General features: G+C 36.7%; 1 protein-coding gene across 4 annotated transcripts in view; it reads left to right on the top strand.

Moving 5' to 3' along the window:
* The window catches only part of APC (APC regulator of WNT signaling pathway), a 98,562-nt gene that overhangs the window by 60,321 nt on the left and 15,109 nt on the right, over positions 1-23,132 (top strand). For 2 of the 4 annotated variants that reach the window (XM_066181819.1, XM_066181818.1), the window contains exons 6-11: positions 1,427-1,540; positions 7,330-7,413; positions 14,748-14,852; positions 18,517-18,639; positions 21,116-21,494; positions 22,614-22,709. In XM_066181819.1, coding sequence (XP_066037916.1) covers positions 1,427-1,540; positions 7,330-7,413; positions 14,748-14,852; positions 18,517-18,639; positions 21,116-21,494; positions 22,614-22,709 — 901 coding nt within the window. The remainder of the gene's footprint in view (positions 1-1,426; positions 1,541-7,329; positions 7,414-14,747; positions 14,853-18,516; positions 18,640-21,115; positions 21,495-22,613; positions 22,710-23,132) is intronic. The other 2 variants (XM_066181820.1, XM_066181821.1) reach the window with 2 other exon arrangements.

The following is a 23,132-nucleotide window of genomic DNA, read 5'->3' as shown; positions in this document are numbered from 1 at the left end:
TCAAAATTTTTTTAATTCAGTATGTAATGATAACTTAGCCTAAGTAATGCATTTTTCACATAGAATTTTACACAGAAAAATTCATAAATATTAGTTTAAGTGTCAGTGAAATCAGAGGAGCATTGAGAAGCCATTATGGCAAATTAATTGCATGTCAGTACACTTCGTTAACTCTGTTCCCCTCAGTTTTTTTGTTCAGTGGATTTTCTAGTTTTGAGAGTAATACTAGCATATGACAATATACACAAGAGCTGCTGTAACAATCAGTAAAGTGATTCTATAGCCTATGGAAGTGTTGCTGTAAGCTTTTACCTTGGCACCTCCAAACTATAGTCAAGTCACTGTTATCTGGGATAGTGAAGATGTCTGATATCCCACATAATATAGGGTTTCCTGTTAGATGTCAGTAACATAGATGAATTTGCAGTACATTCCTGCACACATAAGAGTTGGGATGCTGTGGTTGAGTGAGTTACACCTGATGAAGGATCAGTCAGCCTTCTGGAAATGGAAACAGACAACAGAAACACTTCTTCAGTGGGCAGAAGTAATACTGAGTCACAGCTGGGCTCAGCAGAGCACCAGAACCAAGGCCTGAAAAAGATTTGGAGGAAGTGCAATCCTTTCTCAAAGCACTGTCAGCTGTACCTGTGTCACTTACAGGTTTTAAGGTTGTCTCCCCTGTTTCACAGATAAAGATTCACTTAGCTGCTCTTAGGATTAGGATGCATTACTTAACGTCTACACTAAAGGCCTTTTGTGGCAATTTAGATCCATTACTACTTAGTCCAGACACAGCAAAATGACAGGTCCCATTTGGTGCTTGCAGATGATTGTCCTGTTTTGACTTTCTGAATTGACCTTGGTGAAGTCTTCTGGAAGGACTGCTCTTGGAGACTTGCTTATTTACAGTCTGAGAAATTGTCCAAAACCAGTGAAGAGCTTTGCTCCTGCCTTGAAATTTCATTTAGTTCAAAAGATTTCCCTTAGGCTGTATTGCTGTTCCTGAGTTTAACATTTGTGCTATTTTCACAGGGTAGTTAGAAATAAGATAAATACCAGCAGTATGAATACCATCACTGTGTGGAGTAGCTTGATACTTCTGAGTATTTTTGAAAATGCCAATTCAGATGGCACACATCACAATTTTGTTGGTAGCAGCCAGATGTTCCTGTAAGGAATGATACTTTCTCAGTGCTTATTTATTATATTTAATCCTTTTACAAAACTCAGGTGTAGTGTGCTGGTTGAACATCATTGTGTTCTTGTTCTTCATAACACAGTCATGTTTTAAGAATGTATTACTATGTTTGATTGTTTATGAAGTTTGTTGTATAAAAGTAATTGTTCTGCTTTTTGTTCTGAGAAATACATGGTTTACATAAATGTTATTTGCTAAAATGCCTTCCCTGTACTCTGGTTTCAGTTCTCCTTGCAAACAGATATGACCAGAAGGCAGCTGGAGTATGAGGCCAGGCAAATCAGAGCTGCAATGGAAGAACAACTGGGTACTTGTCAGGACATGGAGAAGCGAGCACAGGTAGAGTTTGTCTCTCACCGTTAGAAGCAAGGGAAAAAGGTTTTCCTTTTCCTGCCTATTTATTAAATTATTGGTAACTGTATCTTTACACTGCAAACACAGCACTTAGTTAGCCTTTTGAATAAAAAAATAGGAATCAGGACATAGGAAACAATTGCTCAGCAGAAAGTACCCTCATCTGCCTCTTGTAAATAAGCCTTCTGTTTCAGCAGATGTATATAATTTATGCAAGAGAAAATACTTTTTAATGATAATTTCCTTACAGTTTTCTACAATTTTAGCTTCAGAAAAGCCAGTGTATTTGCAACTACTTAATTTTGCATATTTTTTCTGGGTTTCTTCATGCTTGTAAATTTAGAATAAAATCCAGCTACTGTTCTTAAGTTTCCTTAGCTAGAAAAGATGTATCAGGGTATAATCTTCTCAAACAAGGTATTTAAGTAAAATGTAATTCACATGCATATCTGGAGGTTGTTTGCTCTCACCAACAGTTGTTTTGCATTCTTGATGAGGATATGTACATATCTAACGTGGCATACCCATTTGGAAGTATAAATCAGAATGTAATCATGTGCAAAGCATAAATTCAATAATCATTTGGTTGCTGGTTATAAGAAATAATCCCCCATAGTAAAAAAGCAACAATTTGAATTATTTGTTACCATTTACTTCTGTATTAAATAACCAGCTTAGTAAGATTTGGGGGGTTTATGGTGAATGTGACAATAATCAGTATTTTCAACACATAGTCTTTTTAGGCTCTGTCTCTCTTGCTAGGTTGACTTAACACAAAATTTTGCTATATGAGAAACATTTCTAATTTGGTTTTACATTTAAGTTAAAACAGCTGTTCTGTTTACAAGAGGTAATCAGAATAGCTGCTTTAAACTTCAAAGTGAGTAATCTAGTAGGATTTTTCAGAAAATCCAGAACTTCTTCCATTAAAAGTACCTGGCCAAAGTGATACCCTGCAGCTGTCAGGTTATATGTGCAGGGCTGTGCAGGGATTTGTCTGTGCTGTTGTTCTCAGACAGACCCAAGTCCAGTCTGCTTGGAGAGTCACTGGTCCTGATCTGGGAGTTGTGAGGCTGTTATTGAGGTTTATCAGCAGGGGTGATGCCCTCCAGAGATTAAGCTGTGCAGTTTGTGTCAGCCTGTCCCAAGAGAAGGTCCTTAACACCAAAAACTCCTGGGAAAGTTCTGCTGCTGTTACAGGCTTAAGTTAGAGGAATGTGATGTCCTGTTTGGAAAGACAGGTGTCTGCTAAGGAAGGTAGGAGTCTCCCTTGAAATGGAGAATGTAACTCCCCTCCCTCTGAATTATCATAATTTTGAAATTAAGGGGCTCTCAGGCAAAGATATGGGAATAGGAATAACAGTTCTTTATGAGGAAAATTAAAATAAAAATGTAGAAGTACAAAAAAAGCAAACAAACAAAAAAACCACTGACAGAGTCAGAATACAACCTGACACCCTGTTGGTAAGGGTGTTGGTAGCAATATAAGTCCTCCTGTAGTGACAGATGTGGTTCTGTTGAAGCAGTGATCCTGTAGAAGGGTGTAGTTTTCTTCTGAAGGTCCAGTGGTGGTGAGATGGGTCCAGTTTTCCTCTGGGAATCCTGTGGAAAACCAGCTGCCTTGGTGTCCTGACTTTCAGATTTTATCCAGGCAGGAACGCTTGGCTCTTCCCCCTGGGTTGAGCATCTCACAATGGGATGATGTAATTCTATCAGTCATGCAGTGAGACTCAGTGGCCCATTAACAGAAGATATCTCCCTGGGCAGAGGATGGGTTTGGAAGAGATAAAGAACACTGCCCCACCTGGTTTTGACAGATGGTAGTAGAATACTTTTGGTCACATCTTGCATTGCAACTTAAGACAGGTGAATTCAGCTAAATAGGCCAGCTAAGCTGGTGGCAGATATTAAATGCACTCAGGCATCAAAAGAAATTATTCAGACATACAACTTGGCTGTAGTTATATCACTGTATGGAAGTAATGAAGCTGACCCTGAATTTGCTCCTTCCCTGATTGTTTGGGGTATTTTAAATTTGGGTGGGAGGTAGAAGGCTGCCAAGATGATATTGAAACATCTTATGGGTTCCTGACTTAATGTTTGACATGGGGTTTGTCAAAGCTGTTTCATTCTCTCTCTGTATCTCTGTAACACTTACATATTTTCAGAAATTACAGTTCCTATTGTGATGATATAAAGATTATTGAATACAAAGTAATTACTAATGCATGTGCTTCTTGTGAATTTAACTGGCAATTCCCCTTGGTTTCATTCTGCCAAGGACCAGTGCCAAAAAATGTGTAGAATCTCATTGATTTACAAATACATAAGACAAATTTCTGCATTATTTCACTGTGATGTTTAAATGTGCAAAATTAAACATTTCTATTTGGCAAGGATATTGAACTTGGTAGTTTTACCATTTTCTTTCTGCTCAGTATTTTCTTTCCACCCAAACTGATTGGGATACACAATACTAGGCAAAATGTAGGCTGAAGGGAGGGAACGTTTCAGCTACTAAAGGCTGGCATTGCAGACATTTCTGAATTAAGAGTCCTGGAAATTATTCTGTGAGAGAGCTGGTAACCTGCAGCTGGCTAAGTAGTTGTTGCCCTTTTCTGTAGCTACCCTTTCTCGTGGGCCTTGAAACAATGACTTTCTCCCATTTTTTGTGTGGCATTATTAGGCTTTGTTTCCTTCTGAAGCAACTTAACTCACAGAAACTCACTGTTGATGTCTTCTGTGAAGACTGTTCACAAGCACGTGCCCAGCAGTTGTTCAGACAGATAAGAAGCCTGTTGGCAATTTGTTTCAGCTATCTTAATGATTTATGCTAACTTGTAAACTTGTAACTATTCTCTGAACCTGGTAATTTCACATGGAGCTTACTTGTAAAAAAAGGAAAGAAGCATTCTTAGGTATGTTTTATTTTTTACTGTTCAAAGGTTGTAGCCAATAAATTTAGTGATAAGTAGAGGCAAACTTAGTTTCTGTAATTTACATTGAAAAATACTTCAGTTCTAAGATTGAATTCATGTTCACGTAGAATTTATTTTTCCTTCAAGTAGGAACAAAAATAATATTTTGGAGGTTAAGAGTTCTTTAAAATCTTACATGGAATTACCATTCTTACAAGAATTTATCCCAAGACCTCTAAAAGTTTGCTAAAACAGTAGACCACTAAAGATAAAAGAAAATTTAGATCTTGTAGTTTCATGCAGATAAACATTTCAGCACTGTTATATTTATACAGTGGTCTTGTATGTTTATCAAGCCATTAATGCACTTTGTCTGTTATATATTTTTATTTAGGAAAAAAACCCAACCAAACAAAAACCGCAGACAACATTTTTAAAACAACATGTTATGCCTTGTTTTTACTTTCTATATAGTGGTTATTTTTCTGTCACTGTGATTGTGAAGTGACAATTTGCTCTGTTAGACACCTTACTGGGGCAGTGAGAGCCAAATAATATGTAACTTCAAATGTAAAGTTACTTTATACAACTATTTTATGTTAATAAAAGTTACAAGTAAATAGAACAATAAATGGGAATGTAGTATGAACAAATAGAAATCAAACATGATATTTCTCATTGCTTGTTCCATTGTGTAACTCAGACTTTTGCCCATTTGCCATTAGGCTCTAACCCTTTGTGGCAAGAAATGCATTCCTTTGTTCTGCTTCTACAGTGTTTGGCATAAAATACACTCCTGGTTAAAGGAACTCCCCAGTTTCCATGTAATAAAAAAAATTATTTAGAAGAATGATCTGATGTTTAGATCTCTGGACTAGAATTGGAAAAGGCAGGTAGAATTCCTGTCCCTTCAGAGGACTCAGGCAGTAATACTTGACATATCATGCAGTATTTAATTCTTTTCATTGCACAAAAATTTTTCTTACATTTAGGCATAAAGATACTCAGACTTTATTGATGCCCTTCATTGGATACATTGCTAGTTATACAGAAAGAAACTCAGTTTCCGGGGAGACCTGCATCTTTTGAGTGCTTAAAGGGGACTGGTAAGAAACTTTTTAGCAGGGAATAGTCATAGGAGAAGAGGTAATGGCTTTAAATTCATGGAGAGTGGATTCAGAATAGGTACAAGATAGAAATGTTCTGCCTTGGGAGTGGTAAAACAATGGAAGAGGTTGCCAAGAGGCAGCAGGGGCCCCATCCCTGGAAACATTCAAGATCACACAGGGCTTTCAGCAACCTGGTTTACTTGAAGATGTTCCTGCCCTTGGCAGGGAGTTTGGAATAGATGACCTTCCAAGGTGCCTTCCAACCCAGACTATTCTATAATTCTATAAAATTCAAATAATTCTTAATGACAATGAGAGACATATTTTGTCAGTCATGCGTCATGTCACCAATGCATGGATATTCCCAGAATTTTTTTTTATTATCTTTCTAACATTTAAAAATTTCTTGAACCAGGAGCAAAGGATAGGATAAATTATCTATTTGCGTCTATAGTGAAGCTTTTATGTGTTTTCTAATAATTTGCTTTACAAAATCAAATCAGATTTATAGCTTAAATTTGTAGCTTTCCAACTCTACTAAAACGTTTATGCTTCTGGTGCTTTTCCCACAGCTGCTTCTGATGTGTGTTTCAGTAGTTCATATTTTGTGGTTATGGGGGTTTTTTGTATTTCTAAATTTTCTAGATAATGTGTTTCTATTTCATGTGCATCTTTTGGCATTAGCACATTTTGAAAGTTCATCTTATTTCCATTTTCAGATTATAAATGTGTCAAGTAAGGTTGGTTGTAATTCTGATCTTTACAGTGTCCACTAGATTGCTTTTCTAGTATAGCACTGTAAATGTTAATCAAATAAAGGCATCAGAACTTTTTTCAACAATATGTTAATGTTTTTTAATCTCTCCATGGCCAAAAAAAAAAAAAAAAAGATATTGTTTAATCAGATTGGTCTTCTGCCCACATTTAAAAGGGATAATAATGTGAATTTATTAAATTGCCAAGCTCCTGCACTTACTGTTTCAAATACTGATACTGCATCCTGTGCTTCACTGTACAATTTGTGTGGAGTACGTGTATTCTGTTACATTTGGAGTCTCTTAACATTCCCTGTTCTAACCACAGAATGGTTGCAGTGGGAAATGAGTAGCAATATGCCTGTAAAAGGCTGATTCAGAGATGTCTGTAAAATCCCAGATAAACCAAAGAAGCAATATGTAGATTTTCTTTTTATACTTAGCTTGTTAAATGCTTTGAGATTTATAGGAGCAGTAATCTCAGAGGTTGGACATAAGCAAAATTCCCAAATCAATATAGCAACTGAATGTAATAGAAATCTGTCAGGGTCTCATACCTTCAAAGACTCTACAAATAAAAATATCTCTCAGATCTCTGTAATGCAAGTAAAATTTTTATATTTGAGATAAAAGTCAAATAATTTGCTAAAGATCTGCATAGAAAATCAGTTTCAGAAACAGGAGTATGGTGCAAGTAAAGGAGAGCATTTTTTAGTACCCAAATCTGTGCTGTGTGACAACTTAATACATCCAGTATTCAATGTTATTAAAACCCCAACCATTCACTTATGTTTTGAATGCTTGCAATCATTCCTTTCGTTATGAAGAACACTTGAATTACTTACTAATGCATATAGTACCTGCTGCATGTACCTACTGAAGTAGGTTTTGTAGTCAGCAGTATTTGCGAAGAACTCTTCTTGCTGTCATTCTGTACAGTAAGTAAAAGGAGTTTTTGAACAAAATCAAACATGAAAATCCATTCATTTCAGGCAAGAGTGGCCAGAATTCAACAAATAGAGAAGGACCTTCTTCGTATACGACAGCTCCTGCAATCACAAGCAGCTGAAGCAGAGGTTAGTGAGCAATAACTTGCCTTTTTTTCAATGGTATGTATATTTTCTCTAAAAAACCCAAAATATTTGAATAAAGTGGTAGACAGGATTACTTCTATCAGCTATTGATGTCACAATTAATCAGATAGTCAATATTCTTCCACTGTTACTTGCCCTGTTTCTAATGAACTGAGGATGGAATACTTGGATTAGTCCTCATACTTCTGTGGAGCTTCAATCAGTAATCATATATAAGTTGAAAGTTTAGCTTGAAATTTCAGTAAAAATGTCAATGTGCTTATGAAGGCTGAGTCCTGGTTTTAGAAATAATTTAAATGATCAGTTGTACAAGCCTTTCTAATTATGAATCTCTGATAAGCATCTTCATGATTTGCTTGTCTTTTGAAAGAGATAAGATGTAAAAAAAGGATGAATAGAGCTTCTGTCAGACTTCATTATAGAAGCCTGTTATATTTTTAGTGTTTAAGTACAGGGTTCTATATTAAGAAATGCAGGATGTTTCCTGTAAATTACAAAGTCCATAGCAGTACCTGCCATTAGGAAAAAACTGCTCTCATGGAAATTCACTTAGAATGTCAACTCCATTTCTTGTACTGGTAAATTAAATTGTGTGTTTGACATTAATATTTTATGACTTGTCTTCACCCAAAACGACTACAGAAAAAGCTCCAAACATCATTTGGATCACTAAAGGATGTATATTTTTCCATTTTGTGAAATATTGGTTTCATAGTTCCAGGATTTGGGGGAAAATCAATTCTCGCAAGTGATGCAGACTGTAGTGAGTGAAATTAAAGTTGCTTGGTCTGTTGACATGAGTCAGTCCAGTTGTTACAGATATTGACAAGATCTCCCTGAACATTCTCTTTCTCCACCTGAACAGTCTCTGTTCTCTCAGCCTCTCTGTGTGGGAGAGAGGCTCAGGACCCTTAAGGACTGCTGTAGCCTGCGCAGGTGTTATTTCAGTGAATCCATTCTAAATCCAACTTTACTGTGCTGGGCAGGCTTGAACGGGACTTTGGATGCTGAGTGGAGAGGAAGGGCCACCTCCCTGGCCCTGCTGGCAAAATGCCCCTCACTGCAGCACAGGACGCTATTGGACTTTCTGCCACAAGGCCTTTGAAAGGATGGCCCACTAGGACCTCCAGGTGCTTCCCAGCTGGACAGTTCCAGCCTGAGGTTGTTCTGTCACAGGTCCAGGACTTTGCACTCCCTTCCTTGGATAGCTTTAGGTTCCCCTCAGTCCATTCTTCCCACCCATCCAGGTCCCTCTGGAAGGCAGCTGAACCCTGTGCTGTATCAGCTTTTCCAACTTGGGGAGGGTGCACTGTGTCCCAGCATGCAGCTGTTGGACAGTATTGGTCTCAGTATTAACTCTGGCTTGCCTCTAGCTGTACTTTGTGCTACTGATTGCAACCCCTGATTCCCAACTATTCCAGCAGTTTTCAGTCCACATCCCTGTATCCTCAGCTCCTGCTTGCTCCCCAAGCAGCGGTGCAGGGATGTACAAAAGAACGGCACCCAGCTGTGGCCATTGCCCAGCACAGGCTTCGGAGCTTTCCCAGCAAGGCAGCTCTGCTGCACCTTGTTCTTCCTTGTGTGCCTATGCCCAAGGACATTCCTCTTATCTCAGTTGTGTGCATTGCCCTTGTGTTCCCGCCAGCTAGGGCTCCTGCCTTGTGAGCCCTACACTCTGTCCCTTGTCATTTCTGGTGTAAAGCCTGGTTGACCAGCCTCTCAACAAATACTTTTGCCCCAGATAGTCAGATAGATCCTGTCCCCAGAGTGTTTATCTTTTACTCTGGTAGAAAAATCCCCAAAAACCAGTATTTTGAACTTACTGGAGCTCAGGGACTCAAGCAGTATTGAGTTGCAACTACAGAAAAAGAAGTTTTGTGGTAGTTTTTCACTCCTTTTACCAAATTTTTTAGCTGTCTCATACACTGAAGGTCTGATATATTGAAATTTTCATGTGATGTGTCTTATCTGGAATATGTTTGGATATCTGGTTGCATAGTTACATGTTTTAGGACAGAGTTACCAGGGTGCTAATAGTGGTAAAGGAGGCAGTCACTACACACACCCTAATTCATCTGCACAAAATTTTTTCTTGTGTTAAAGCATATATAAAGATACTCAGACTTTATTGATGCCCTTCATTGGATACATTGCTAGTTACACAGAAAGAAACTCAGTTTCTGGGGAGACCTGCATCTTTTGAGTGCTTAAAGGGGACTGGTAAGAAACTTTTTAGCAGGGAATAGTCATAGGAGAAGAGGTAATGGCTTTAAATTCATGGAGAGTGGATTCAGAATAGGTACAAGATAGAAATGTTCTGCCTTGGGAGAGGTAAAACAATGGAAGAGGTTGCTAAGAGGCAGCAGGGGCCCCATCCCTGGAAACATTCAAGATCACACAGGGCTTTCAGCAACCTGGTTTACTTGAAGATGTTCCTGCCCTTGGCAGGGAGTTTGGAATAGATGACCTTCCAAGGTGCCTTCCAACCCAGACTATTCTATAATTCTATAAAATTCAAATAATTCTTAATGACAATGAGAGACATATTTTGTCAGTCATGCGTCATGTCACCAATGCATGGATATTCCCAGAATTTTTTTTTATTATCTTTCTAACATTTAAAAATTTCTTGAACCAGGAGCAAAGGATAGGATAAATTATCTATTTGCGTCTATAGTGAAGCTTTTATGTGTTTTCTAATAATTTGCTTTACAAAATCAAATCAGATTTATAGCTTAAATTTGTAGCTTTCCAACTCTACTAAAACGTTTATGCTTCTGGTGCTTTTCCCACAGCTGCTTCTGATGTGTGTTTCAGTAATTCACTATATTTTATAGTGTGTTTTAATAATTTCCAAGTGATGACCATCTCCTGCAGGGAACAGCTAGATCTAATTCTGAAATTGTCTGGTGGTGCAGTCACATTGCAAAGTCCAAATAACTGAAAAATACAAACATGACACATTTTTTATGTTTTTATCCTGTGCCTGATAACTGTTACTGAACAAGTGTATTTCTTTAAGAAGAAGTCTCTGCAGCAGTGGGAAAATGCTGGGAAATTCTTTTAACCTTAGCACAATAGCGTTTGATCCCTATATTTGTGGTTAATGCTTAGTTTTGTACCATACAGTGTTTAGTACAAATGTCAGAGCTTAGCCTGGCCTTGTGTTAAATCCCTACATTTGTGACTAATAAGCTGTGTTCAACTAAGGCTTCCTTATTTACTTATGTCAGTAATTAATATGTACTAGCTGATATCTTAGTTTTGAGAACAAGGACTGTGCGTGACAACAAAGAATGATAAGAGAATGGCCTGATCACATATTTGAGATACTCTCAAGGAGAAAAGATTCATCAGAAGATCTGAACCATATCCAGATAAGTCCATGGAAATAATTAGCATATATTCATGTGTTCAGGAAATGTGATAAATATGTATTCCTTTCAGGAATATAGCCTGGTCTGTTAACATGTTCCTGATCTTGCTTTGAGGAGAATTCCCCATGCATTCAGCATTGGTAATAAAAAAAAATTGGCTTTCTAATCTGGTAAATTGGTTGGAAAGTTTATTTTCTGGTTTTTGGTGCCAGTAACCAAATTGAATGTGCTCCTTATGTTATAAAGATCTGGTAAAAATAATAAATATCACAGCTTGTCTGCTGATACAGTTGGCCCTGTGGTGATGCCAGTCACCGTGGAATCCTAGTGCAATATATCTTGAAGAGTAAGACCAAATAAAATGCTGCAACTTAAAATCAGCTTTTGGAAATCAGTGAGCAGAGAAAATTCTCACACACATTTTTTCGCATTTTTAAGGTTTGGCAAATTGCTAAGTCTCATGAATGATTCTGGAAAAAATTGAAGTCATTTACCTGCAAATGGTGATATCTTCATCCACAGTAGGGTTAGACATCTCCAAAAAGAATTTTCAGTTGTGGTGTACAATACGAAATTATTTTAAAGGAAAAAGGAAAATTTTTGCAGTAGTGGTACAGGCCTTTCTTTCATAATATCTGTAACTTGAAATATGTGAAATATTTCCATTAGGCAGTGTTGCTGTAGATAAAATGGGAAGGATTTTTTTCTTCCTGAGGTTATGCTTAGCAGGTTTTAAACTGTAATGGAGAGGAGCGTTCTCAAGGATTTTACTCATGAGATTTTCTTTTGTCTTCGAACCAACTGTAGCAAAATTATTTCTTACAGTTTCTTAGTTTCATTTGTTGCATTTTTAATTTTCTTATATATGTCTTACATATACATATATGTGTATTGCATTTAATATGGAGTAGTGGCAATTCCTAATGAATATGTGAGTGTCTGCTTTGGAACTCAGGTATTGACAATATATAAGGTAAAATTATTTGTAATCGGCTTTCTTAGCAGAAATAGTTAAGGTCTTCTATGCTAGCTAGAGTTTATTATTTTCTGCTGATGAATACATGGAAATTAATAATTGATAATGATAGTTCTTGCTGACTTCAGAAGCTCTTAAAAATGGTGGCAAATGCCATGGAAGGAGCAGGTCCACATCCCTGTAATTGGCACATGCAGTCTCCCATAATTTTGCTGCAAGAGCAAACAAGTGAACTCTGTCAAACTGACTTTCATGGTCTGATGCCAAAATTCAGCAATGACAGAGATTACAAACCCATCTTAGACCTCTTCAAAAGTAGTGCCTCAAAACAGGTGGTGCAGTTTAACCCAGGGGACATGAGTGCCGTTTTCTGGCAGCTGTGCCTCATGTAGGGCTTACAGAGCCTGCTGCTGTTCACATGTTCTGGTTCTTTGCTGTTGTGGTTGGTAGCGTCTGTATTTTCTTTCACAGGTGCTGTGCTCAGTGTTGAAAGGCACCATGAAGAGGGGACATCCTTTCAGTGGTTACATTGCCTTTTTAACCATTAATCTGCAGTCTGTCAGATGAATATTTATTTACAGTAGTACTGTATCTCTTTAAAAAAATGCATTATCCATGTGCATGGATATGTGCTATTTTCATATATAATAAATATGTTTAATCATGTATATATATAATACATATTTATATAAATACAGAGTTTTCAACTAATAACCTGCTTTCTGCTGCCTGTGTTGTCATTAACTCCTTTTTGCCAGTCTGTATGAAGAGGACAGCTCACTTCAAATTTCTTCAGTGATTGAAGTGGCAGGGAGTCTTCACTGAGAACTCGCAGATTTCATGTTCAAGTCCAGCTGATAACTCATGTGACAGTAATGGGTTTGCACACTGAGAGCACATTCTGCATTTCAAGTTAGATAAACCCTGCTAGTAACTGTTAAAAACTGCCTTGCAAATTAATTTGTGTGTTGACTACTTTTTGTATTGGCATATTCTTGAGAGTGCTTAGGAGGAATGGGAAGGTATCTCATCTCATAAATAGCATGTAGCAAACAAATACATGTTAATAAGAGCAGAGAGTGTTAAAGGAGAAACTCTTCTTGTTAGGGAATGAAATATCTTTGTTTCTGTGCTCTGGATGCAGCAGAACTATTTAATAGGTACACCCCATTTTCACCATCTTGCCCCAACCCCAGGAGTATTCTTGGAAGAGGAGGACTGTTCCCCCTCAGGTGAACCACTGGGTCAGACCCCTGCTAATGGACCATTCAGATTTTTACCTCTAGGCATGTTCAGTACTGCTTTCTTCATGGGATTCAAAAAGTCATTTAGTGGCTGGAAAATTCTATCTTGAATTACACTGGAGGCCTGGATGTAGATTTTGTCAAACTCATAATTACAGTTTGTTCAAGATTGAATGTGTTGTGAAGCAGGAATTCAGCATTATACTGAATTCACCTCATGTACAGCAAGGCCTGATCTTGAATGGGTGCCCCACTTTTATACTGGGAACCGGAGTTTCTTCAGTTACTGTATGAGTATCAATAGCAGTTTCATACACAGTGACAGGATGAAAATTTGAGATCAGATTTTAAGAAGTAGTAACACTGTGTGTCCTAAAATACTTTGAGATTTGCTTTGTGGCTTACTCATTTTCCATAGATGAAGATACAGTGTCAAGGAATTTGTTTCCAATAGTTGTTTCCAATTTTCTCATATTACTAGTTTGTGTAATATCCTGCATTTTTGACATACCTTATTCCTTTAGTTAAATTATATTTACACTTTAATTTATCCCTAAATTATCACTTCACATGCTGATTAATGGTTTCTGAAATTCTGCTCAATGTTAAGTGAGATTCTTATGTCTTAGATGAACAGACCAGAGTTATTTATGCCAGTGATACTGTGTGAATTTAAACACTGAGAGTATCCAAATATGTTTCAGGGTGTGTACATTGAAGAGGGGTATTGAAAAAGTCAGAGATAAATATCCTTAAATCAAGATGAGGCAGACTCTGCTATCCTAGGTCTGCATCTCAAGAACATTGCAGAGCCACATAGAAACTGCATGACATACACCATATGTGGCTAAGCAAATTAATTTAGATTGTTAGGTAGTAGCCTCTCAGTCTGTGAAATGAAGCTTGGCAACAAAAACAATACTTTAAAAATAATCTTACTTTGAACTCTGGACTTCAGCCATTTCCATGGGTTATTCATGTCTTTCTGAGAATCTGAAACATTTTAAACACATTAATAGATGACATTTGATATTTCACATATTTCATAGCTGCTCATTTAAATGCCTGTAAGCAGCAGGGAGACCAGTTTAATTTTTTATGTAGATGTATAAAAATCTATTTTCTTAAAGGAACTGAAACCTGTCTGTACCAGCTTGCCACATCGGTTAAATTTATTTTGACAAAATTTTAGATGGATCAGTGTCAGGCTATATAAATTTTTTTCTGTTAAAATGGTAATTCCTGCACTATTTGGCCTTGACATTTAGAAGGATTCTTATAGTACAGATATCCTTCTGTTCAAGCAGAAATTATTCATCTTTGAATGCAAAGCTTAACTGAACAGAGCTGGCCATGGTCCCCAGTAAAAGCAGGGATCACGTGGCCGAGCAGAGCAGACAGTTGTTTGCTCCAATTCTGTTACATTTCTGATAGGGATATGAGCACAGCTGGTGGAAAATTATGCTGCTGTGTGTCACAGCAGATCCTTTGTCTTGCACAGCTGTAATCCTCAGAGGAAATGCTTCTCTTTCATCTTGCAGTTTTTTGAAGGCACTCGGTCATGGCTGTTAATTTTTGAGGCTCAGGGTTATGAAATACAAAGTGCTGCTCAGTGGCTTCCTGAGGATGCAGTATTGATGCGCTCACAGCCAAGAAAGCTTTGAATGGTAAATTGTACCTCATTTCTGTTTGTAATTTCATAAACTTTTGTATTAACAGAGAGCACCTCAAAGCAAGCATGAGGCAGATTCCCATGATACAGAGAGGCAGAATGAAGGTCAGGGAGCAACAGAAATCAGCATGGCAGCCAGCAGCACTGGTCAGGTAAATGGAGTATTTTGCTTGTTTTAATATAATTAAATATTTGAGGCATATGATGCTTCCATGTTTGTATTTAACTTACTGTGTTTGCATGCCCATTTGTTTTAAAAAATGTACGTTTTTCATCTTCCTATCTATATCTGAGAAATTTATTTACTGGAAGGAAGCATTTCAGAAAAGGGAAGTATAAATATTCAGTAATTCAGGGTGCATTTTTCTTTTGCTTAAATGATTAATGAGCCTAATGGTGTGAAAGATAGCAAGAGTGACTACAGAAAATGTATTTCATTGTAGGTGAATTGTAATATAAGAAGTGTTAGTAAATTATGGAAAATTGTTCAAATTTTCATTTTAGAAATCAACCAATCAATAAGATATTGGTGATTTTTTTAAAAAAAAAGTAAATGACAGGATTATCACTAATGTTTCTTTAATACTGTATTATCTAAAGGTTTGAAACTGAAGTATCAGTGAGGTAATCTCCTGAAAACTGGCTGAAGCGTTATTTAAATGCTTCTAAATAATCTTTCATGGCTGTTCCTCCTTTTATTACTGAAATATGTTAGTGGAATATTTTGAGGTATACATTCAATTCTTTGTCTTCAATCCACTTGTCTTTTAAAACCAACATTTATCAGTATTTATTACTTCTCTCTTTGGCTAAAAGTACTTTTATTTATTTACCATGTTTATTTCCTTCATGATTTCCAACTGTAGCTTAGACATTCCCACTAGTAATTGGGTTTTTAAAACTTCACACTACTGGTTTAATAGCTGAATTCATCTGCAGGATACTTTTGCTACTCCAGGGAAGTAGAATTTTTTAAATATTTCTGAAAGTGTCTTGTAGAAGATTTATCAGAAAGAATTGTGGTTTGGCTAGAATATTTTACTTGATTACATATTAAGCATAGCCCATCATTTTGCTCTTGAAATACATTTGATCACCATTTGGAATTAAATTCTATCATCATATCTTACTGAGATTCTGACTCTTAATTCTTATGACAACTTTATTGTTGGGAAAGAAAATAGTTCACTGCTGCTTTGGGGCTTAAAGCTTAATGTATTTAAATAATTGATGCATTGTTGCTCTATCATCCATGTTCACAGAATGAATTAGGAGTTTTTCCTACACAATGTATTTTACGGGGAAGGAAGGAAGAAGGGATTGTCATGTCTTGGCAGACCTACGCAATGGAAGATCCACTCATAATTCAGTTGAGGCCTTAACATTGAGGATTTGTGCAAATTTGACCTTTGCTTTGTAAAAATGTATAAAAAATGAATATTCCTTCCTCCTGGTGGGGGATAGAGCCAGGGCACTGTATCTGTGTTAAAACAATCATCTGGGCATTATTTGCTTTCAGTGCAAGTCCAGACAGAAAAGGTTTAATGGATTGGGCGCAATGTTTATTTCTGAAAAACCAGCTCAGTATACTTAGAGTAATCACCATTCACTGGAGTGAAAAAAATGAAAAAGTTTGCACCAAATTATTTGGTTCTACTTGGTTTTGTAGTCAGTGTTAATTGAATCCATAATTTTTCACTATTTATGTGTGTTCTTTCCAGCACCATCTTTCATCTGTCTTTTCCATTGCACTCACTATTCTCCCACTGAAGTAAAATTTTCTTTATAACTTTGTTTTGCAAGTTCTATAAAGGAATTTGTTGAGATGGACAATATGTCAACATTTCTTGTAAAGAAAATATGTCACAAAACAGGAAAAATGACTCAACTGGCATGGTAAACAGCAGGGTAAAACAGTGACAGACAGTATAAAAGCATAAAAGGTAGAACCAAGATGAAGTAGACAGGAAAAGATTTTGAAGGAGGAGGTCCTAGCCAGGAAGAGTCCACGTAACATTTCCTTGTCATTTCCCATTTTCTTGGATGAATGGTTGCTCACCGGACGTTAGTTCCATCTTTACAAGCCCATGAGAAATGTAGTTACACTTCAGCTGAGCAGCCTGATGTCCCCCAGGTAGCAGAACCATGGGATGGCTCTGAAGGAATTGGTTGCCTGAACTGAGGTTGATAGTGTTTGGGGGAAACAATAGGAAAATTTTGCTATTTCCATCTACACTGTGGTGAATTTTTGTAGATAGTGCCCCAGACCTAGGTAATTTTTACCTTCTTGGATGAAACAATGACACTGAGCTTCATAATGAATAATTCTGGTACATACATTATGTTGAATCTGTAATCCTCTGAATGTAGTTTGAAGAAATATGAAGGAATTGCATGGTATAAAAATCTGGGAATTCATTCCCATGTTCCTAGCAGTGAACATTATTTAAGTGAATAATGGAGACAGTGTAGTGTGATTTTCTTCCTAAACTTTTAGGGTTTTTTTCCCTGTAATCAATAGAGAAAACAAGGGTTTGTTTACATAGGAAATATAGATTGGAACAAATGGTGCTAATATCAATAACTCCAGTTACACTCTTGTAACATAGAGTACTTCTGCTGGAACATGTATAAACCTTCTGGATTCAAATGCAAGAGTGAAATGAGTATAAGGTTAATGTGTTTAAATATTCCAGTATAACTAGATTATTTTCTGTCTGTACAAACACTTCATTAAGTTACTCCTACCTTGTACTTACAGTCTCTTTCAACTTCACATTTAAGATGTTGAGCTGTATGAACTGAAAAATTCCTCTTTCGTGATGGAGCACAGAGAAGAAACAGACATTATTTCAAAGTGTCTTCCATGGAGTTTTCTTCAATGTGTTACCTACTTTTACTGAAAAAATTCGTTGATCCATAGTTTGTTTGAAATCCAGAGATAGTTTGAGATCTGTAGATAGTTTGAAAACATTTTGCAAATTAGGCTAATAAATCCATTTATAGATTTTATCTTTTTAGAGGATCAAAGAAAAACTGGTGACTACCTCAGGAAAACAGTTGTTGATACTAAGTGTTCTCAACAAATATATTTTTTAATTTCCCAAAGCAAATGGGAAGGGAGTGATAGAGTGATAGTAAGGGAGACTTCATGAAAGAAACCAACAGCAAATAAAAAAAAGTAAAGAATGTGAGGAGATAAAAAGTGGCAGGAGAAGGAAAAATATAAATATATGAAATTAATTAAGAGCGGACAAGGATGCTAATAACTGAGTCTTGCTAATACAGGCAGGACCATACCTAGATTCTAGGAAAATTACATCAAGTAGTGTCAACATTATTTTATAGTTTCCACTAAAAAATCTACACAATCACTTATAATTTGCCTTTGAAACCGACAAATTCAAGTAGAGTTATTCATTGCCCAGATCAGTCTCCTGTTACTGGTGGGCTCTTGGATACCTATTCCAGTGCACTACAAAATCTGACATTAAAGTGGAGCCTTTTTCTTTCACTCTGTCGAAATTATTATTCAGTTTGTTCCAAAATCCACTTCTTCTTGGTGAAAATAGTAACTATAAATCTATTCAATTGAAAATACAGTTCTATTGGGACTGAATCTCAGGAAAAGCAGTTAATAAAAACAGGTTTAAAAGTGACCTATAAGTTGTGTCAGGGCAGAGAGGACCTAACAGAAATAGGTTGACAGTTCATTGCTGTCGGCACAACTGCATCATCCAGTGCTGGAACTGAATTAGCCAATGTTGTTCTTTCCCTCAGACTTTGTTTTATATGAGTTGTTGTTTAAATCTGTAGGGTTCTGCTGCTCGAGTGGACCATGAGACAGCCAGTGTTATGAGCTGTAGTAGTAACTATTCTGTTCCTCGCAGACTGACAAGTCATCTGGGTACCAAGGTAACCGAAGATTACAAACCACAGGTCGCTAATGCTACATTTTTACTAATACAATAACCTCATTGTTTCTGCCAGTAATACTAATATTATCTGAACAGTCTTGTCCATACGTAGTATTTTTTATTAAGTTAAAATTTTAGTATATTTTTTCAACTTTGAAAATATATCCACAAAAATCTTTCTGTTTTAACTTGTTGATGATGAGTTAAGAGTTGCTACAGTAAGGAACAAGCAATTCCTAAAAGTTACTGGAATATCTAAAAACTTTGTGCTGTTGCTTTATAATCAAGGATGAAAATTAACCCTTTTAGGAGCGCTTATTTGAATACTTTTGCAGAATACAAATCCACAAAACAGACACAGTTGCTAAGAAATTAAACAGACAAAAAAAATTATGTAAGCCCTTCACAGCATCTGCAAATAGAAGACGGCACTCAAAAATACATTTGCAGCATGAAAAAAGAGGGGGTAAAAAGGGCAAATTGATTAGCCACTGGATCTTATACTGCCACTGGAATCAGCAGCAGTATGGATACTGGGTGCTGTGTTGAACACAGTCCTCTGGGAAGCTGGACCTATTAATTTTGCATTGTGTTATTTTGGGCCTTAAAACAGTGTTAAAATGTTGTAATTTCAGTCCCACGCTGTATGCACATCCTAAATGGAGGTAACATCAGCTGTCTGTCTGCTAGCTTTCACTGCAAACTGTAGAATTCCACAAAGTTACAAACAGTGGGAAAGCCTTGAAGGCAGGAACAGGAGTGAGTGTGGAATGATACAGGCAAAGACACAGGTTAAACTGAGTGTGCTCTGGGGTAGGAAATTATCAATAATAATGCCCAAAAAGGGGAAATGGTAAAGATTCTAAATGGAAGAATGCATTTACAGGTGCAAAAAGAAAGAAGTCTGTGGGCAGTGTGTGTAAAAAAAAGAGAAAAAATAGATTTTTTTGTTTGTTTTTCCTATAATACATGAACTGCAACTGGGAGGCCTGATTTGGTGGCTTCTTCAGCTTTATTTCCTGGCAAAAACTTTACCTTCCAAATCCAAGTTACACTGGGTTATAGCTGTCAGTTGAAACATCTGCAAGGAGATATGCATAAAGCAAATTAAATTCACTCTCCTTTAAGAATCAAAGGGTTTGTTTAAGTGCTACATTTGGGGTTTTCCAGACCAGGAAAACAGGATCTCCAAACTGGGATGCTTGACTGTCACAGAAGTGGCTCCTTTTTCAGTGAGTTTTGCCATGTGACCATACAGTCTCACAGACTCTAAAATTTGTATTGCCTCAGCAATCCTGTAGTGTTTAGAGAAGTCTGTGTTACCAGACTCGCTGTTTAGTCTGCCTGCTCTTGTTAATTTTTTAAAAAACTCAGTATATGTTTTAATCTTCTGGCATATTGGAATTGTCATTGAAGACGCCAAATAAAATCATTCATTGATAGGGTAACCAGTGCAAATATCTAATTATTAGTAGGAAAATTTGTCTAATGGTCCAAAGTCTCATTTCTTCCTTAAATACTATATTCTAGAGAAACACACATGCTGCTACTTTCTAATTCCCTTTGATAGTTTATTTATGTTGTGCTTTGACTTTGGATGTTCCTGTTTATCTTGGCTTTAGGAGTTTGGAGTTTTTAGATAGTATCTAAGATCATTCTCTACATCCTGTTACTCTGCTAAAAGTTGACTAGGAAAATCAAATGCATTTCTTGATTGAAAGCTGTTACTGAAGAGAGGGAGTACAAACCAAATAGTGCCTTGACCACAATGCTACACAAAAGCCAAGGGAATCACTCAAAAATCACTATTGTAATAATAAAAAAATGGGTTACTCCAAGTTAAATGTGTAGTGCTGGGTTTTCATGGTGTGAGTTAATTTGACAAATGCTCAGTATTTTATACATACTAAATAAACATTTGTTTGCTTTACTGTTTTTATCCCTGTAAACTCGAAAAAGTATTAATTTAACTCCTTAGTTTTGCATTTGCTCTAAATAATCTTGTCCATATAAAAGTCAGTCATCATAACAGAAAAATTATTGAATAATTTGAGGTATTTTAAGGGAAAACTTTAAAATACATGGATGTCAGTGTTTTTTCAGCATGATGTAGACTATAAAATGTCATTAATTCACACAGAACATAGCTTTTTAAAGACATTTCATTTTGAAGGTATTTTGGTTTCCCAAAATGACACACTTTATATGTTTCTTTAAACTTTTTGTACAATTGAAATCTGAAAGTCTTTCCTGTCAGTTTTGTAGATTAATACAGTTACACACAGCTATCCCCCACTTCCAGCCATTTAACCACTAAGTGGAATTTATTAAGAGTATGCATGCTGAAGTAGTAATAGTATTTCATTACTTCTAAATAGCACAGTTTTTGTCACCATGAAATAAGGGGGTTTTTGCTCATATGTACCATTCAGATTTTGTTTCAGTTTGATGTGTGTTTTTAAAACGTAACTGTATTTTTAAAATCATTTGACCTGCAGGTGGAAATGGTGTATTCATTGTTATCAATGCTTGGTACTCATGATAAAGATGACATGTCAAGAACATTGCTAGCAATGTCCAGCTCCCAGGACAGCTGCATAGCCATGCGTCAGTCTGGATGTCTTCCTCTCCTCATCCAGCTTTTACATGGCAACGATAAGGACTCTGTGTTGTTAGGAAACTCCCGTGGTAGTAAAGAGGCCCGTGCCAGAGCCAGCGCAGCACTGCACAACATCATTCACTCCCAGCCTGATGATAAGCGAGGCAGACGGGAAATCCGTGTGCTCCATCTCTTGGAGCAGATCCGTGCCTACTGTGAAACATGTTGGGAATGGCAGGAGGCACATGAACAAGGCATGGACCAAGACAAAAACCCAAGTAGGTTCTGCAAGCCATATAAAAACATTTCGAGGATATATTGAAAAGAATGAATTTACAGAAAGTACAGTTTTAATCTGACTTCTTGTTGAATGCGTACAAGTTTTCTTATATACATATGTGTGTGCATGGTTCCTTCTTTATTCAAGTTCAGCTACTGTTGGGAAATAGTATGTGTCACAGATACGATACCCTACTTACAGGCTTCTTATTTAAATCTTAGACTTTGGTGTGCTTTCCAGATAGTAATTCTGGTGGTGTATATTTGTAATTTGTAAAATAATATTGAATAAATACTCATTCTGTTTTACATTCTTATGGACGAACAATCTCCAATTGCTTTTCATGCAGATGTTTAGGAGATAGCACATTCCATTTGGGAGACGGGCAGAGAGCACAAATTAAATAATCTCCATCTATCAAAATGAACCACTGTTTATAATGTTGTATGTGAGAAATGTAAATTAATAGGATTTTTCTCAGGGAACGGTTAGAAAAATAGATTTAACCTTAGAGTTAACGTAGTTGCTTCTCTGAATTGAGGGCATCCCATGGGTGCACCCCGTAGGTGTCCGTGGCAGGTGTGTGACTGAAATCAGGACTGCCTTGTGCCTGGTGGAGTCTAGCAGGAGTGGGCTCTGCACAAGCTGTATCAGTACCACTTCTGCATTATCCAGAACCTAGCTCACAAAAGTATGAACGTAGAAACTTCTAGTTTATGAAGCAAAGGATTTAATTAACCATTCGTAAGGATATAGCACCCAAAGAAACAGAATATTATTTAATGCCACCAGAATATTTGACCATATTGATTTGTTTTACAAAGGTTTTTAATTTCTGAGAATAATAAGGTAATATTTTTGCACTGCAAGTCACGTTTCTGACTCAGCACATACGTTCAGGATTCTCCCTAATTTGTTTTCAAGCATCAAATATATTTACACTACACATTTTCTTTAGTAGTAATCTTAACTAATTGTCTGTTCATGGATTACTGGGAAGATACACACCTGACCAAATTGCAGCTGATTTATTTTTAAGATTAGATTTGCTCTGGAAAATTTATGATTTAGACAAAATCACCTGGGAGCTACTAATTGTTACCTGTTTCTGGATCAGTGCCTGCTCCAGTGGATCATCAGATTTGTCCTGCAGTGTGTGTTTTGATGAAACTTTCATTTGATGAAGAACACAGACATGCAATGAATGAGCTTGGTAAGATCACACTTGAGAAGCTTGCTAGAAACATGACATTGTGCATGTCACTGCATATATGGCTTTTTTTTTTTTTTTACTAACAGTTTAAGCTATTAACAACAATTTACTTGTGTCAGTTGTTGCCCCCTAAGTGCGGAAAGCAGTTGAAATTAACCACACCATTTCCTAGTGGATAAATTATGATGTCAGTTACTGTCTTTTCTGGCATAAATTGTGAATTTTGCAAGAGTAGTAATATTGTGGAAACCCTTGCAGTTTTGCAAGTATTGGACTTAAATGGAGACTGCTTCCTGGGATGGGTCGTTTTTTAGTTGGTGTTTTAGTGGGGATTGTCATTCTGCATTTGTTCTTCTTTGACAGCCTGAATTTTTTTAGTTCCCAGTAAATTCCATGCATGCAATTTTAGCAATTTGTATGTCT

Source organism: Chamaea fasciata, unplaced genomic scaffold (genome assembly GCF_029207755.1).
Source record: "Chamaea fasciata isolate MVZ Bird 193981 ecotype frontalis unplaced genomic scaffold, bChaFas1.0.hap1 SCAF_4, whole genome shotgun sequence".
Taxonomy (NCBI): domain Eukaryota; kingdom Metazoa; phylum Chordata; class Aves; order Passeriformes; family Sylviidae; genus Chamaea; species Chamaea fasciata.
This window is presented reverse-complemented; position numbering and strand designations above follow the sequence as displayed.